This window comes from Pimephales promelas, chromosome 5, assembly GCF_988280905.1.
Source record: "Pimephales promelas chromosome 5, fPimPro1.hap1.1, whole genome shotgun sequence".
NCBI classification, from domain to species: domain Eukaryota; kingdom Metazoa; phylum Chordata; class Actinopteri; order Cypriniformes; family Leuciscidae; genus Pimephales; species Pimephales promelas.
In genome coordinates, this window is record NC_142773.1 from 42,055,784 (window position 1) to 42,075,211 (window position 19,428).

Below are 19,428 nucleotides of genomic sequence, written 5' to 3' on the forward strand. Positions count from 1 at the left end.
ACAATCAACATTCACATTCAGAACAATGCATATTCATATGGATACGGTCAGAACAACGCAGGCTAGTTGTTGTGAGAACACTTTACTTTAATGCATAATAAAAGTATTTTTAATGCATTAATTATGCACCTTTATGTGCATAATTGTTATGCACCAAATGCATTAAAACATGACAAAGAACCAATATTGGATGCAACAAGAAATCTGCAATTATTATAATTAGGGCCGTGCAACAGTTTGTGTTTACATAATATGTGTGTGTACTGTATACTGCATATAAATACACACACATGCATTGTATATATTAAGGAAATATTTGCTATATATATATATTTGTATTATATATATATAAATAAAATATAAAATATAAATATTTTGAGAGAAACAAATTTCTAAATATATACATGCATGTGTGTATTTATATATACAGACAAACCAGATGTATTCAGACATTTTGCTATCCTCATAAATGAATTATAGTGTCCTACACCAACTAGTAAAAATTATATCTGATGTCTGAATAATTTTTGGTTTGACTGTATATTATGTACTTTTATTTTGGATGTGATTAATAGTTGCACAGCTCTAATTATCATGCATTTGAAGGTTGCAGTGTGGACCTGTAGCGTGTGTGTTCTGCGGTGTCCGACGGGGAGCGTTCTGGGATAGATATGGAGGTGTTTGAGGACAGAGTTGTGGCCACTGACGCTGTGGTCGCTTCCTCGAACGACGGAGGAGTGCAAGACTGCAGACCTGACACAAACAACATCAGCAAACAGAGGATGGCTACAGTGTATTTATTTTAATATGTTACATAAGCTCATCTTCCACACTACAACATTTTAGCCGAAGCTAATTCTCAATGTTATATGAAATGAAATGATTTGTAATATAAGTTGCAAGCAGGTTTTAGAAACATTTATTTAATTATGTTTATTAGCATGCATATAGGTATAATGAGGATAAAGGGTGTTTATTAGTCTTTATAAAGCACATATTAATGCTTTATTGTAAAATAAAAAATAAATTAAAATAAATGGAATATAAATATAGTGTAAATATAATTTAGAATAAAAAAAATACCAAATATTAAATAAAAAACATTATAAAAAAAATAAATAAATAAATAATTATTAATAAGCAGTCATTATGCAGTAATTATTAATAAGCTGCTTATTAATAATTGCTTATTACTAATTATTAATAAGCAGTCATTATACTGAGACAAAAAGCCATAGTCAATGTGACCTAAAGTGTGACCATAAACACATGAACAGTACCGTCGTTTTCCAGCACGGGGAAGCTGCGCGCTCCTCTCAGGTCATAGATGTTCTGGTCTCGCTCTGAGGGGAACTGACTGGCCGACCAGGCCGACCCGGGGCCGCTGAGCTTGGGCACGTTCAGGGCCACACGACCCTTCTTAGCCGGAGAAGCCTTCAGCGCTGGAGAAAACACACACAGCTGCTGTTATATTACACGCCATATTAGGTGTCTGCTTATTTAAATTGAATTAGCTCTCTGAACTACACAGTAACTCTATCAGTACTCACAAGTGCTTTTCTTGAACACAGTGCTGCTCATGAACCGGAAGAAGCGGTCGGCGTAGAAGTTGGGCCGGTGGACGGAAACAGTGTCCTGTGAGACATCAGGCAAAGTGGGTTTCAACATTAAACGGTTAGTTAGTTCACCCAAAGATGATGTCATCAATGACCGTCAGACCTCCGTTCATCTTCAGGACACAGTTTAAGATATTTTAGAGCTTTCTGTCCCTCCATTGAACATGTGTGTACGGTATACTGTCCTTGTCCAGAAATGAAATAAAGACGTCATCAAAGTAGTCATGTGACATCAGTGGGTTAGTTACAGTGTTCCGAAACATCGAAAATACATTTTGAACATGTGATACGTCATGATTTGTTTATGAAAATGTGGGGTCCCTTTCTTTCCCAAATTGAGAAAGTAATATAAAAAGTGAGGCTTATATAAATAAAAAAAATGTCCTTTACCTCTGCGTAAACTTACTAGTCCTGTAAAGTCTAAACATTGTTTATTTATTGTCTTCTCTGAGATCTAACTTGCTATGTGTAATTGTTATTTACTTTCTCTTTTATCTGTGCTATTCTGTTTTTTATTTATTTACTTTTATTTATTTTATTTACTATTATTGTTTAATTTATTTAGCATTATTACTATTGTTTTTTTTCTGGGGGGGGGGGGTGCATTAAGCTGGGATAAAGGGGTGAAAAAAAAACAGGAACTAAAATGTCATTGTTAAAACTGACGTTCACTGATGTTTTTGACTGATGTTCATGTTCAATAAAAAGCAAAAAAAAAAAAAAAAAAAGCAAAAAAAAAAAAAAAAGAAAAATACATTTTGGTCCAAAAACAGCAAAAACTACAACTTTACTCAGCATTGTATGGTCTTCCGGTTCTGTTGTTTTTTTTTATACAGAAAATGTATTAAAAAAAAAAAAACTTACAAAACATTTTTTTTCCATCATGGTAGAATTTGTTGACTGCATTTAATTTATCCTGAATAAAAATTAAAAAAAATCATTATATTCATATTTTATTTTGTACATTACGTTACCATAAACATAATCTATTGAGAATCTCAATTTTCACAATCTAAAAATTAGAATCTAATAAGAATCACAAAAAAAATATATACCAAGAAAAAATCTACACTTCTAAAAAAAATTGAAAATAATAAAAGTTTTTGGAAATAAATAAGTCAAAAACAGATCCTGATATTCGGCTTTCTGAGCCATCAAGACAGTGTTTTCTTTATTTACAGTAACATACGGAAGTATTTGGGGAGAAAAGGACAGACTGGAAATGAAGTAGAGAAACAGAAGTTGGAAAGCGAATGGAAAGAATTACACTCTACAGCGAAACCAAACACAAGTGATACTTATCAAAGTCTATCCACTGTCTCAGTGAACAGCCACACACACACACACACATGAGATGGAGGAGATGTCTATTAATGATAGAGATGGCAGGAGGACTATGACACATTATAATCCTGAATGATGTTTTTATCTCACCCCATCATGGACCAGAGCCTTCCACGTGTGTTCCAGCTTCTTTATGAGTCTGCAGGAACGAGACACACACACACACATCAGCGCACAGATACACAGAAGCACAGTCTGATGGACAGCTTTGGGTTTATTTTATTGTGTCTTCCAGAAATCTTACATAACAGCACATTCAACAACCCAACGCTAGTGGAGATTATCAGGCTGAGCGCTTCGTTACAGATGGTCTTTATGAGGTCCACATGACTCAGCGAAAGAACACACACTCACACACACACACTAATGGATGCAGATGAGCAGAGCCAAAGAGCAGCAGGAGAAAATATATACATATATAATAAAAATATAAAAAAATGTTATAATAATTATAGCAATAAATAAATAAATGGCAAGATATACCTATACCATATAGTATTGCTTAATTATTTTAAATATTATTTTTAATAACAACTACAAGGCACAAGTTGTATAACACACAATTTAAAATATTGTCACAATTTTGCCAACAAATAAATAAATAAATCAACAAGCGATCAGATTTACTTAATTCAGAGTCTTAAAAGGTAGGCAGGTATTTTTTTTAATACATTTATAGTTTAGCATTTTTTTTAACAACTACTAACTAAATTAAAAAATAAATATTGTTTAAGAATTATTTCAAATAATATTTTTTATATATCAATTTATATATAACTATTAAATCTAAATCTTACACCTAGCTCTTAAATGTAAACTTTGTATTATAAAATATTTTATTTATAATTTATAATTTAAATCTTAAAGTGGGTTTGATGCTTGTATGGCAATCACTCCTGAAAATAATACGCACTAAAAAGACGAGTATATATTTAAATCTCAACAGCTTTGCTTTAGTTTATTCTATGAAATGTGGGCATTAAAATTAAGTATTTTCATTGTGTGTGTGTGTGTGTGTGTGTCATGGTCCATGAAAATCAGGATTTAGTGTTTACACTGATTTACAGAACAGAGCACATTTAAAAACTGCATCTGGCTTTTATATATCTTATATAACTTTTAGCATATAACCATCCCATAAAATCTGTCTTAACCACAGGCTCCAACAAACATGCATTATCACATATATAACATAAAAAAATTAAAAAACAGGGTTGTGCACGATATTAGCCTAAAACTAACGTTAAAACGATACTTTGAAAATCCACCATATCCAGGAAACGTTGTCATACTCTTTTATATTGCAATGATGCATACTATTTAGGATGGATAGTACGCAAAATACTCTGCTTTAGAGAAGAAGAAAGTTAACGCTGGGCAACGATTAATCGCATCCAAAATAAAACTTTGTGTTTACATAATGTGTGTGGATATATAAATACACACATACTGTATGCATGTATATATTTAAGATAAATTGGTATAATATTAATTATGTATAAATATATACATGCAAATATTTTCTTTTAAATATATACATGCATGTGTGTGTATTTATATAACATAATTATTAAATTATTTTTTAAAATAATAATAATTTTATAATTATTAATTAAAATAATTACACAGCACACACATATATTACGTTAACACAAACGTTTATTTTGGATGCGATGAACCGTTGCACAGCTCTAAAAAAAAAAAAGCATTGTAGAATATTGTTCTGAGTGTGTCAGTGAGTCACCTGTAGGACTGCAGGATGTCTATGATGCCTATGAAGAGCAGGAGTCTCTCTCCTTTACCACTGACTGCAGGGATCCCACCCATTCTAGAGAGAGAGAGAGAGAGAGAGAGAGAGAGAGAGAGAGAGAGAGAGAGAGAGAGAGAGAGAGAGATCAAATCCAACTAGTGATCTGAAATTAAACAGCTCTAAAACAGAATTCAAAACATCCTAAAAGGGGAATATACACTTGGTGAGATGGGTTTGTAAAGGTGTGGTTGATTATAATTTTAATTTTCTAGCTTTAGTTAGTGTGTAGTGTTGCTATTTGAGCATAAACATCATCTGCAAAGTTACGACGCTCAAAGTTCAAAGCAAAGGGAGATATTTGCTTTTTAAGGACTACAACAAACGGCTGGTGGAACTACACGAGCTTCCTCTCGGGTTAGTGACATCACCAACTGTAGAATTTACATAAGCCCCGCCCCCGGGACACACAGTCCATGTTGAGAAGAGGAAAAGTAGATTTGTGACTCGGCTCAAACTTTAGCATCCATCTTTCCACATGGAATAGAAAGTCACTCTGTGTGTATCTCACAACAGATTCTGATTATCATGAGAATATCCTAATTGAAGATGGATTAAATTCATCAACTAACCATTCAGAGACGTCCTGTTGCATTCTTCTACATGTTGTCACTTCTTCATGAGTCTCTCCATCTTTGTCTGACTCCGTTTTAACATTATTTAGTGTGTTTCTGTGTGAGGTAAGCAGCTATTAACACACGTGCTGTTGTAGCTCCGCCCCCTGTGTCGAGAGCAGCAGCTCATTTGCATTTAAAGGGACAGGCACAAAACAGTGTGTTCTTGCAAACCCTCAAAACATGACAACTTTAACATGCTACGTAAAAATATTTGTGGGGTAAAACTAAAACTTCACACACACACACACTCAAATGAACGAAATGACTCGAAAAAAGATTCGTTCATTTTGATGAACGGGTTCAAACAGGAGAGTCACGAACAGAACAGAGCAAAGCGAGCTTATAAAACTTAAACTTTTGCATTTATTTTTTAAATGAGCGATCGTTTCGCTAGATAAGACCCTTATTCATCGTCTGGTGTCGTTTAAAGCTGCACTGAAACTCTCATTTGGACCCCATTGAAGTCCATTATATGGAGAAAATCCTGGAATGTTTTCATCAAAAACCTTAATTTCTTTTCGACTGAAGACAGAAAGACATGGACATCTTGGATGACAAGGGGGTGAGTAAACTATCAGCAAAAGTTTTTTTTAAAAGTGACCTATCCCTTTAAATGCTCTCGGCTTTATAGAATCCTAGCATTGGTGATTTGTTGCTTTTAGCCTTTTGTACCGAACTGGTATCGAACCATGACCCTAAAACTTCTGTGTCCCGTTCCCTTCCTGAAACACAACACATACGTGTCTTCGGTGTCGAGCGAGTCTCCGCACGCGGCTCCTCCCTGGATGGACTCCATGGCGGTGGAGTAAAGCGCTCTCTGCGCGGCCGGCCTCTTCTCGTCGCTGCTCTGAGATCCCTCCATCTGATGCTCTCGCTCCGCCTGGTCCAGGTTATGAACCCCCAACAACAAGCTGTAGTCCATGATCTTAAAGCTCTCCAACACCTGCACACACACACACACATCCGCAGTGTTGGGGGAAACTCAGTAGAGTTATGGAATCAGATTACTTTTTCAAGTAACTAGTAAAGTAACGCATTAAGGCCCTTGCACACTGAGTCGCGTTTGTGATTCGGTGGCTCTGAGTCGTCAAAACTACTATCTATCCATCTATCTATCCGTCCGTCCGTCCGTCCGTCCATCTATCTATCTATCTGTCTATCTGTCTGTCTGTCTGTCTGTCTGTCTATCTATCTATCTATCCATCTATCCGTCCATCCTTCTATCTATCCATCTATCCATCTATCTATCAATCTATCTATCCATGCGTCTACCCATCCGTCTATCCATCTATCTGTCTGTCTGTCTGTCTATCCGTCTATCTATCTATCTATCTGTCTGTCTGTCTGTCTGTCTGTCTGTCTGTCTGTCTGTCTGTCTGTCTGTCTGTCTGTCTGTCTGTCTGTCTGTCTGTCTGTCTGTCTGTCTGTCTGTCTATCTATCTATCTATCTATCTATCTATCTATCTATCTGCCTCTCCTTCTGTCTGTCTGTCTCTCTGTCTATCCTTCTATCTGTCCGTCCGTTCATCTGTCCGTCTATCTATCTATCTGTCTATATGTCTATCTGTCTATCTGACTCTCCTTCTGTCTGTCAATCTGTCTGTCTGTCTATCCTTCTATCCATCTATCTATCTATCTATCTATCTATCTATCTATCTATCTATCTATCTATCTATCTATCTATCTATCTATCTATCTATCTATCTATCTATCTATCTATCTATCTATCTATCTATCTGTCTATCCGTCTATCCGTCTATCCGTCTATCCATCCATCTATCCGTCTATCGGTCTGTCTGTCTGTCTGTCTGTCTGTCTGTCTGTCTGTCTGTCTGTCTGTCTGTCTGTCTGTCTGTCTGTCTGTCTGTCTGTCTGTCTGTCTGTCTGTCTGTCTGTCTGTCTGTCTGTCCGTCCTTTCATCCATCCATCCATCCATCCATCCATCCATCCATCCATCCATCTATCTATCTAGGACGCCAAAAGTTGCGGATCCTTAACACACTATTGTAATGCATTACATTTCATTATAAATCCGTCCTGCTCTAAACCGAGCGCATCCACAGCGACACACTCACCAGACAGTCTCTCTGGAGTGTTTTGACCAGGGCGTTGTACGTGTCCACATCTAACAGGAGTCCGTCTTGAACGTCCTGCATGAAGTCCAGGTCTTTAAACGTGGGCCTGGCCTTCTCACGCTCCTTCTTGGACGCTCTGCGCTTGCAGGTGGAGCCCTTCAGGTCAAACTTGAGGTGCATGCGGATGGCGCGGGGCAGGACATTATTCATCACCACGATACGGATGTTCTTCCCGCCGGACTGAACGCAGTACAAACCGAAGAACTTGGGAAGAAGGGTGCGAGGATTCTGGTTCAGGTTCTGGGTGAGAGAGAGAGAGGGAAACACAGATGAGCGTCACTTAATTATGCATAATTTACTGTTATCACTATAGTAAGTACATGTAACATATGTAACACGGACACTGGACTTTAAGTGTTACTGAAAAGTTCCTTCTGAATGTTCTATGAAGTTTTAAAAATTGGAACATTCCATTTGATCATGTTGTAAGTATTCTTAGAATGTTACTTTTGAATGATCTCTGAACATTCCGAAACTAGAAACATTTAAAAATGTTTAAAAAAAAAACGTTTAATAAACGATTTATGTGTTTTGTGCTGACGTTTTGAGAACATTATTAAAGACCAGACGACTTTAAACAACATTATATTTACATTACTGGACGAATGTTTGTTCATAACTTTGAGAATGCCTTGCCAGAACATTCCCTGTAAGCTGGTATGCAATAGAAATGCAAAACAAACAAAATCCTTTTGCTAAAACCTTGGGTGATCAGGTCACTGTGATGTAAATCAGGGAAGTGACTTATTCTCACTTATTATTACTGTATGTATTAGTCAAAAATGGAGACAATATATTTTTGTATGTTTTTGTTTATGTTTCAAACATATTTTTGTTTAATATGTTTTGGGTTCCATATTATTATTATGATGATGAAGTCAATCTGACCCTAATAGTAAATGGTAACCAATGCAAATAACAAACAAATTTTGTACAAAAATTAACAAAATAATGGCTTTTTAAAAACAAAAATAAAACGAAAAATAAATTTCGTAAAACTGATAAAAAATTTACTATTTAATAGTGAGAATTGGACCCTAATTTATATGGAAGGCATTTTCTGCCAAATTCAAATAAATAAATTAAATGATAAAAATGAAAAATAAAACAAGTTTAACCATTTCATTACCCAAATGTTAAATAATTTTACATTTGTGCTTTTGGAAATGTAATATCCCTAATTATGCTTATTATTTTGCATTTTAAGCTCATTTTGAGCACAAATTAAGCTGGCATTTAAAATGACTCAATCCCTAAAACAAATGAAATAGAAAAGTACCTTTTAAATGATCTTAAGTACTTATGCATTAGCTTCCCTTAAGTTTAATTAAATTTGTTATCATTTGCTAGTTTTTTGCTAATGTTTTTCGATCGTCAAATAATGCAAAATTATGCATTTTTGAAAAAGTATGGACTTTTGCTGACAAATAAACAGGGATATATGGGTAAAAAAAAAAAGAGTACATATTGTTTATTTACATATACTAATTACAATACAAAACCTGATAAAAAAAAAATCAGCAAACTTATCCTTTAATTCAGATTTGAGCTGTCTATGTTTGTTACATTGTACTAAAAATGAGGCATTTGATACTGTAACTATGTCATAAAACCTGCATCCCGACCACAAACTCATACATACCCTGTGTTTTCATGCACAAATGCATTACCTAAAACTGCATCATTACTCATATTGCTGCATTCACATCACAGTCATAACATTTTAGAACAATTGGAAAAGAGTTGTGCACAACATTAGTCTAAAACACTACTGTTAAGATGCACACTTCACCGGAAATATGATGTAATCGGGGAACTGTGGTCATGCTCTCATGAAAGCCTCACCATGTAGTATCCTGGGAGGAGCTTCTGCAGGAACTCCGCCTCTTTGTGCATGACGGTTTTGAGGATGAACTCGTCGTCTCGAGTGACGTAGAAAATAGAGCCGCTGGCACCCGGGTTGGAGAGCTCGATTAAGGGCTCGTTACAGAGAGAATACTGCAGAAACAGACAAGCGTCAGAGACACTGCATTTCATCAAGTTTACACATTATATTATTTATATTATATTATTGTTATTAAGTTATGTTATTTATCCTGCCTCTAAACCTGCCCATCACAGAAAACTGAATGCATTTTAGGAAATTAAAAACAACAACACCACACTGTTCAGAATGTGCTTTAAGCCGTTTGGTTTATGCAGAAACAGGAAGTGTGTCCACCTTGTTTACCTTGTAATGCCCATGTCATAATACACATTTGTGTCCTCATTAACACACACTCACTCAGTGGATATCTGTTGTTTTAAGTGCTTAGAAAGCAAAGTATTAGTGTGCTAATCACCATCTGTCTCAGGTTGCGTGTGTGTGTGTGTGTGATAGAGTTTGTGTTCGTGTGTGTGAGAGTTTTAATGTGTGTGTGTGACTGTGTGTGTGTGTGTGTGTGTGTGTGTGTGTGTGTGATGAGAAGGTTTAGGGGGCGGGTTAGTGTTTGTTTGTTTGTGTGTGTGTGTGTGTGTGTGTGTGTGTGTGTGTGTGTGATAGAGTTTGTGTTCGTGTGTGTGAGAGTTTTAATGTGTGTGTGTGACTGTGTGTGTGTGATGAGAAGGTTTAGGGGGCGGGTTAGTGTTTGTTTGTTTGTGTGTGTGTGTGTGTGTGTGTGTGTGTGAGAGAGAGTTTGTGTGTGTGAGTAAGAGTTTTAATGTGTGTGTGTGTGTGTGTGTGTGTGTGATGAGAAGGTTTAGGGGTCGGGTTAGTGTTTGTGTGTGTGTGTTTGTGTGAGAGTTTGTGTGTGTGAGTGAGAGTTTTAATGTGTGTGTGTGTGTGTGTGTGTGTGTGTGTGTGTGTGTGATGAGAAGGTTTAGGGGTCGGGTTAGTGTTTGTGTGAGAGTTTGTGTGTGTGAGTGAGAGTTTTAATGTGTGTGAGTGTGTGTGTGTGTGTGTGTGTGATGAGAAGGTTTAGGGGGCGGGTTAGTGTTTGTGTGAGAGTTTGTGTGTGTGAGTGAGAGTTTTAATGTGTTTGTGTGTGTGTGTGTGTGTGTGTGTGATGAGTAGGTTTAGGGGTCATGTTAGTGTGTGTGTGTGTGTGTGTCATGAGTAGGTTTAGGGGTCGTGTTAGTGTGTGTGTGTGATGAGTAGGTTTAGGGGTCGTGTTAGTGTGTGTGTGTGGGCTTATAAAGTGGCCATGTGCTTTCACACACCTAATATGTTTAAGTTTCATTTAAGCTCCAGACTCTCATATGATAATTACGCATTAACCTTCCCATGACCCTCAGCTCTGCCCGATGTGAACTCTTCACCCTCAGTATAGAGTTAAGATCTCTGGAGTGTAAAAATGTAAAGATAAAGATGTCTCGTCCGCACTGCAGGCCAATGGAGGTTGACGTCCGCACTGGCGGCCATCTTGCCACAGTCAGCTCGCTTACTCGTAACATTGAGTTTAATGGTGCATGTACTTTTTAACTCAATTTTCGACCGATTTTCAAACGGTTTGGTTTGTTATAAACGTCAGAGATGTAGTTATGACACTGCATACTTATGAAAAATAAGTGTATCAATAAATAATCATCCATAATTAGCCACGTTAATAACGTTTGTAAGAAGACAAACCGTTTGGTAAATCCGTCAAGATTTCAGCGAGATAAGAGTATGTTTGTGCTATTACTCATCTTACATCAGAGAGCCCAAGCCTGTGACAAGATGGCCGCCGGTGATGACGAAAGAGACTCCGCCGTAAGACATCCAGCCTTTATTATGGATATCTATGTTTCCCGAAACCCAATTGTCGCAAATTTGTCGTTCAACCACGTTGGTTTATGACGTCACACAGGTGTTGGAGTAATAGATACTTTTAATGAAACTGTTTGAGATGGAATTAACACTAGAGGTTTTGCTATAAATTACAGATATGGCATCTGAGGAATATTTCTCATTTTTCTCAGTTATTTCCAGATTCAATCATAGCCTCGTTCTTACACACTACTAGAGCTTGTGTCGAAGGCAGTGTTTGATGAGTGCGTGTGACGCGTCTCACCAGATAGTCGTCGGGCCGGATGCCGAAGAGCTCTCTGAAGTAGCGGAACGCCACAGGAGCGTACGTTTTAAACCTGAAGTCTGGATAGTGATGCGCTGGCGTCAGATTACTGCCTTCACTGCGAGAAAACACACGAAGGACGTCACATGACATCCGCATCATTTCATTCATGCCCAGTGTGACTTATGATCACATCACTGTTACCAAAAACACCAAAAAAAAGCTAAATTATCTTGATTCAAACAGAAACAAGATTTTTTTTACCCATTGGTAGATAATTTGGTGAAAAGTGACTTTATGTACTTACATTGGAATTAATAATTTGATACAATGGACTTATTGTGCGCATGCATGTTTTTACATTGTTCTTATATTTTAAAAATACCAAAATGTAATTACAGCCGTAATTAATTTATGTAATTGCATATCACATCTCAATAGCAAAAAAAGTGTTTTACAATACAACATAAACACAATAAGTGCATTGTACTTACTTAATATAAAGCCAATAATTTTACTTGTTTTAAGCAAAAAACTCACTTAATTTTGATTTATTTCCCCAGAAAACGAGACATAATATCTTATTGCATGGTTCTCGTATAGTAAATGCATCTTGATTTAAGAATTTTTCGATATTCTGCCCTGCTCAGACAGACCTGGGGAAGAAGATGCTCTCCACCACGTAGAAGTCTTGCATGAGGACGTCCCGCTCGGGTTTGGAGCTCAGGTTCCCCACGGTGTATCCGATGCCCAGCTGAATGGCTCCTTTCAGGGCAGACGAGGTCGTCTGAAGACACACGACACTCAGACTCTCTGACACCAGTCAGACATCACACACAATCACTGGATATCAAGAGCAAGCTTTCCTGGAGCTCAAACAGTACACGCTTGCAACGCCAAGGTCACGGGTTCGATTCCCACGGGCCGCAAGAACTGATAAGAATGAAATGTCTACCTTGAAATGCAATGCAAGTCGCTTTGGATAAAAGCGTCTGCCAAATGCATAAATGTAAATGTAGGAAGGATTCAATTGATCAAATAGTAATCTACAAATATAAGCACAGAATGTTTATTATATATATTTAAAAAAATACTTCTGTCCAATCCATTAATCGCAACATTAAATTTTGTATATACACACACGCACAAATACTATATATATATATATATGCGTACACATATGTAAGTATATACCCACATATACATATAGTATATAGTATATATATATTAGGGATGTCCCGATCCGATCCACGGCATCGGTATCGCGCCGATACCGGCCCAGAACGCTAGATCGGAGATCGGAGGGGAGAAAAAAATATGAGCGATATCCAGTTTAGCGGCGCAGCCTGTCACGTGATGATTGTTGTGTTTAAGCACACGCGCGCAGAGAATCACTCTCGCTTTTGCGCACGGATTCTAATGTAATCGGATGATTCCACAAAAGCTGCATTTCAGTCTTTTCAGAAATTCATTGGCTATCAGAAAATAGCGTCATTTCATTCTCTATTGCAACTGGATAGATAAACTGTCACTCAAAGAGAGAGCGAAACTGGCGCGCGTAAAGTTTGAAGCGAAATTTACGCGCGTGACGCGCGTCAGAATCAAAATCCGTTGGCGGCCATTGTTTTTATGTCGACCGAGCATTCATCAAGAGAGTTACCGCTCTGTATTTACTCTGGAGAGCAGAACAGCGGCGTGGGGATCATCGTCGCCGTATATTTGTGTCCACCGGACCCTTCTGAGCCGAACCGTTTGGCGAGTTTCACCATTTGCTCGCTCCAGGAGCTGCGCTGGATGACGGCCGCTGTCAGCGGTACTTTCGCCTGTCACGCGCCCAGTTTGATGACCTGTTGTCCCGCATCTGAGCGAGGATCACCCTCGCCCGGCCCCTCATCCATCTAATCTAGCTGTCATTTATTTTTGTTTTGATAATAAATAGAGCCAGCCTTCAAAAGTTATTAACCTGTCCTGTGATTTTTTTTCTCTCTCTCACGTCCAGACACGAATTTATGCACATATGTTGATATATATATATATATATAGCGCGCTATGTATGTTATGCGCGCAGTATGTCTCGCTCTAGATTCCGGGAGATTTGAACTAATTTGCGGGCATCAGGGAGACGCTATCAATATGCTGGAGACTCCCGGAACTTCCGGGAGACTTGGATGTCTGTCTTTACAACATAACACTATTTCTAGATATGGAATGAATAACATTCAATACAAAATGAACATGTCTCCATATAGAAATAATGTTTTAAGTGATGAAACATTTGCTTTGTTGTGCATAATCCCACCATGCATTTAGTCATATTAACAAAATAATTTATTGAAGCATCCAGACACTTCACCACGTGAGCAAGCAGCTAGGCTCCTGATTGGTTAATGCGGCGCGAATTCACGCCAAAGTTCAGATTTTTCAACTCGGGCGGCAGACGCGAATTCGCGTCAAACGCGTGAATGCACAACGCTCAATTCGCGCCAACTTGACGCGCGAATGAGGCGTATTCGCGTCTTCCGCGCCGCGCTCCACGCCTCATTCGCGCCGCAGGAATTTTTCTTGCATTGACTTAACATTGAAATCATTCGCGCCTGACGCCCTATTTGCGTCCAGTGTGAACGTAGCATTAGTGCGTCGAAGTTGTGATAGATGTCGGCTAACGCGAAATGCTACTATTTACATTCCATGGATGTTTATTCATATATACAATTGTTTTGGACTAAAAACTTCTTCAAATTGGATTGTATGGACGCTTTACAGTGAAACCAAACCATTTTTGTTGGAATGTGGACTAACAGATGGCTAATTGGTGAGTTTCTTCCAGTTTGTGTTGGTTTGTTTTGGCTGTTGGTGGTCTGACAAAGAGACAGATTGTGCCCGCTGTGTTGATTGTATCTTAAAATGGTTTACGTCGTTCGAATCACGAGTTTCTCAGCTTTCCAAAGATATGTATTATGTTTACTTTTGTGTTTGTTTTGTTTTGTCTTTCACAAAGTTAAACCTATAAACCACCCTGTGGGCCGTATACCGCACGTCGGACCACGAAAAAAAAATATCGGACTAATATCGGTATCGGCAAAAGCCAAAGGTGCGGCATCGGTATCGGTATCGGTATCGGAAGTGAAAAAGTGGTATCGGGACATCCCTAATATATATATATACATATACATAAACTATAGTATTTAATATATATATATTAGGTCTGTGCAAAAATTAATTGCGATTAATCGCATCCAAAATAAAAGTCTGTGTTTACATAATATATTTGTGTGTGCTGTATATAATTATTTTGTATATATAAATACCTATGCATGCATGTATATATTTAAGAATTATTTGCGCTTAAATTCTGTATATATATATATATAAATACATAATCTATATTATATAAATATAAATATTTTATATATGAATAACACATTTTCTTAAATATATACATGCATGTGTGTGTATTTATATATGCAAAATAATTATATACAGCACACACAAATATATTATGTAAACACAGACTTTTATTTTGGATGCGATTAATCGCAATTAATTTTTGCATAGCCCTAATATATATATATATATATATATATATATATATATATATATAGTATACACCGACATATATTACATAATATAATAATCTATTTGACAGCACCAAAAAATAATATTTTTATACAAAATATATAAATATTTTAATAATATGAATACGTAATAAATAAAAAATAAAATATTAAATAAACATAATTACATTTTTATTAAAATAAAAATATATACATATATAAGAATTTCAAAAATATATAAATTTTATTTTTTTAATATAGATATTTGTATATAAAATATATAATTCGATATTTGGTAACAATTCACAATAAGGTAGCAATGAGTATTTAATTTGTTAATAAATTAATTAAAATACAACAATGTTTATTGTTAATTTATGTTAACTCCATTAAATAATACTAACAGACACTTTAATTTTTTAACTGAATAATGTTTTAGCACATGCATTACGGAAGATAATGTACCAAAAACTGAAGTGCTAAAAGGGTTAAAGCACCGTTTCCATGTATAATGCAATGTCCAATTACAAAACAGTGCTGCAATAAATACGTGATGTGAAAAAGGCAAAGACAAAGCGTTGCCGGGAAGAAAACAGATTTCCAATGCAGACACTTTTGGACCCAACTGTATATATATATATATATATATATATATCAGCAGCCTGAAGGAACAGATGTGTGGACTGAGAAGGACTGAGACTGAGACGCACCTTCTTGTACGTGGTCTCGCCGGACGCATCAACTCGTCTGTGGCCGATCTTCTTCTCCAGGCCAGAGATGGGCTGACTCGAGGACGACGGCATCTGAGGACACACACACTGATCTTGAGATGATCTGAGCTGCTGTCCAACATTACATCTCACTTAGCTCAATAACATGTGAAAGATGCAGTTTAATGATGATGTATGGATGATGCTTCACCTCGGTTAAGTGTGTCTTCTTAAGAGCAGCGTCTGAAACGACAGCGAGAGACAGAAATTAATGACAAGAATCCAATATAGGTCATAAATGTAATTAAATGCAGGCAGACGTCTTTGCTAATAAAACAATAAAAATGTATTAAACTGCATAAAAGTCTGAGAAAATGTTCAGTAGGCTAACAAAAATATAACATTTTGCCATTAACTGTCACCGTCCCACAGGTGGGACGTTTGCCACTATATTTTTAAAACAATAATATCTTAGTAAATACCTTAAATAATATTGACAAACTATATATCATTTGAAAGCTTACAATCTCGAGTTTCCATATTTGGTGACTGATTTTCAAAACATATTACAGAGGAGCCATAATTTATCAATATAAAACAAGAATATTTTCATACTCATAAGGCGTGTTCAGACCTTTATTTTAAAATAGCAGTAAACATGAAAAATCATGAAAAAATGGTAGATACCTCAGTTTGTTTTCATGCCAAAAGTTCAAAAGATAGAATCCATTCAATTATTTTGGAAAAAAAAAAAGGTCTGAAAAGTTTGAAATATCAAGAAAAAAATAATAAATTCACCATTTGTGACGTGGCAGCTAGCTATGACTTTCATGCGTGTTCTTTGTATGTGTTTCTTAGAGGTTCAATTCATATCAAAATCTGCCAAACTTCCCATGCTACTTCTGAATAGGATCTCTACTTCAGAAATTGTATGAAAATTGTGAAAATAATGGTTCATATCACTCAAAACACGAATGGAAAAGCAGGCGCCCTTATATGGGCAGTAATGGAGTCTGATTGTGCCCTAATGAAAAAGTTTGGTACTGCGCTCAAACAAAATCTTACTGAAAGCTCATTTTTGAGATATCAACCTAAAATTTGAAACACAACTTGTTCAGATTTTTGGCTTTGATCTTTCTGACATTTTAGAGTAGCCCAGGTTTTGAAAATATATATTTTATGTAAAATATGAATAATTAATATTTTTACATTGTACATTTCCATAAACTCAAACTTCTATAACTTTTTTCTGTTTCACTTTCTTAATTTCTTTCACTTCTACAAAAATCTGCCAAATGTCTTCTTTAAAACAAGACCAATCATATGTCTACATTCCAAAGCATTCTTGAATTACAACCATTTAAGTTCGAAATGTGCATTTTCATGTCTATTCAAAAAAGGGGGGGTGACAGTTAAAACATGTTTACGACTGTTCATGGAGAATTCCAAAAATCCAGTATTCTAAACGTTTAAAAAACAACAACAACAACAAATTCTTAGAAAAACATTCCATTTCAACGTTCACATATTTTATTGGAATGTTACTTTTGAATGTTCTCTGGCTGTTCAAAACATTCGGTTTTTAAATGTTTCAAAAATGTTTTTTCTTGGCTAGACGAACATTCCATTTGGGAAAGTTACGTTTCAATGTTCTCTGAACATTCTAAAACCAGTAACATTTAAAAAAACATCAGGAAAAAAAAGGTTCCATTACGCGTGTGACATCACTAATGATGCGTCTAGGTTGCACCTGTAAGAACTGCATGCTGCATGTCTGATTCATTGAATGGCATCCAGTTATGATCGCAGAAATAAATATGCTCATTTCACATTTCATATGCAATTTTCTAATTAAATAATAATGATCAAGAAAAAGAAAAAGTTACTTCCGGTTCAGTCGTCTCACTAGATGTGGAAGGTCAAGTCAAGTGCATTGCATTGTGGGATACATTACCCACTCAGTGTAGTCTGTTGTAAACTGCACATTTTGGGAACATTATTCTGTATTAACAGTATTCTGAACACACACTGTTAATGTGTGAATAACAGTCCAAGGACAACCGGCGTGAGTCTGCGGCTCTCTGATGCCTTGCAGTTATTTCACACTGCGCTTCTTCTCACACACACACGTCCAGGGGAGGGGGCGGAGCTACTGACAAGCTAACCTGTCGTTTCAGAGCAACGCAGAGCTGAGAGAAAACACATTTCACTCTGGAACACGGATCAATCTAGCTTATTTTTAAGGCCTTTATGTATAATGCATTATAAAGGTATTCACAAAGTACATTTTAATATAAGTTAAAATGCATTATAGTCTTGTTATTTCTGACATTGGTTGTCATGTCTTTTAATGCATTCTACTTTCTGAAGGTGTCACAACTCATGCATAATTAATGCACTAAAACTACTTTTATAATAAAGGATTTTTTGCACTGACATTATTTTAATGACATTTAAACACATTTCTCCCTCCAGTGTTGATTCTCTCCACTAATGCAATTATTATTTGGATTTTTATTATTTAATATGATGCACAAATACTCACTACTTAAATGGTAAATCGTTTTTGTCTCCAGGGAAAATGTATTTAATTGTAATGAAAAATGCAAATAATCTAAAAAATGAAAGAGCTAAATATATCTATTTTGTTTCTTGTGATTATGGGGTTAAATGTCATCTGGACACGTTCTGGACAGATTTTGTGAGATCAAGAATATCCCCTGTAAAGCTTTAAGTGTGTGTGTGTTTGTTGATAGCAGATGCAGTATTGTTGATGGTCTCTTGTGGAGGTTATTAAGTGTGTGTGTGTGTGTCGTTAACGGTCTCGTGGACGCGCATGTGCTTGAGAAGCGGATAATAGGAGCTGAGGAAACACATGTGCAGACATAAACACACAGAAACATGCTGAGACAATCACTTCTGCCTCAAACGAAGACCAAATGCTCCTATTCTGTTACCAAACATCATTTTTAAGAAATTCACCATGGTGTTGGTAACCATATTTACTAGAGTAGAGTGTGTTTCTACATTTTGACACTTTACAAGAAAATGAGGAGGCGTTTGCCTGTGCAAAACTAATGATAGACTTCTGTTAAATACAGGGTTTGATCTTCTGGAATATCACACAAAGCTCATTCTCTATCGCTTTACAAATGTCGATCTCAGGACCCAACGCAGACGGCTCTGCAGACAGAAATAGCGGCTTTACAACATAGACCAAATCAACTGTAATCATGTTTGTAATGAATCACGGAGGAACACTTTGTGGACTGTATTATTATTATTATTTTATATATATTATTATATATAAAAAAATTATATACAATATAAATGTATATAATTATTATTTTATTATTTGTGGACTGTAAAAGTCATTTCTTGCTTTATATTTTGTTTTTAGGTTGCCATCATAATAACTGGCCAGGGACAACAGATGAAAATAAGCCTGTTGAGCTAACTCTGGCTCATTTACAGTTATTTTACTGTCAATTAATGAGCACTGTCCCTGTAAAATAAACAAATAAATAAAATAGAAATAAATGAAATGAATGAACACAAGAGCTGAAGGAAACATCCACAGGGAAAATAAGTCAGATATTATGGATAAAGATTTT

At 36.2% G+C, this 19,428-nt stretch overlaps 1 protein-coding gene across 6 annotated transcripts in view; it reads right to left on the reverse strand.

The window, feature by feature from the left end:
- The window catches only part of pip5k1cb (phosphatidylinositol-4-phosphate 5-kinase, type I, gamma b), a 59,785-nt gene that overhangs the window by 10,665 nt on the left and 29,692 nt on the right, over positions 1-19,428 (reverse strand). For all 6 annotated transcript variants that reach the window (XM_089131570.1, XM_089131569.1, XM_089131571.1 and 3 more), the window contains exons 2-13: positions 16,026-16,057; positions 15,815-15,907; positions 12,207-12,337; positions 11,551-11,668; positions 9,365-9,517; positions 7,460-7,759; positions 6,125-6,327; positions 4,705-4,788; positions 3,051-3,099; positions 1,551-1,635; positions 1,281-1,442; positions 621-753 (exon numbers count right to left, since the gene is read on the reverse strand). In XM_089131570.1, coding sequence (XP_088987696.1) covers positions 621-753; positions 1,281-1,442; positions 1,551-1,635; positions 3,051-3,099; positions 4,705-4,788; positions 6,125-6,327; positions 7,460-7,759; positions 9,365-9,517; positions 11,551-11,668; positions 12,207-12,337; positions 15,815-15,907; positions 16,026-16,057 — 1,543 coding nt within the window. The remainder of the gene's footprint in view (positions 1-620; positions 754-1,280; positions 1,443-1,550; positions 1,636-3,050; positions 3,100-4,704; positions 4,789-6,124; positions 6,328-7,459; positions 7,760-9,364; positions 9,518-11,550; positions 11,669-12,206; positions 12,338-15,814; positions 15,908-16,025; positions 16,058-19,428) is intronic.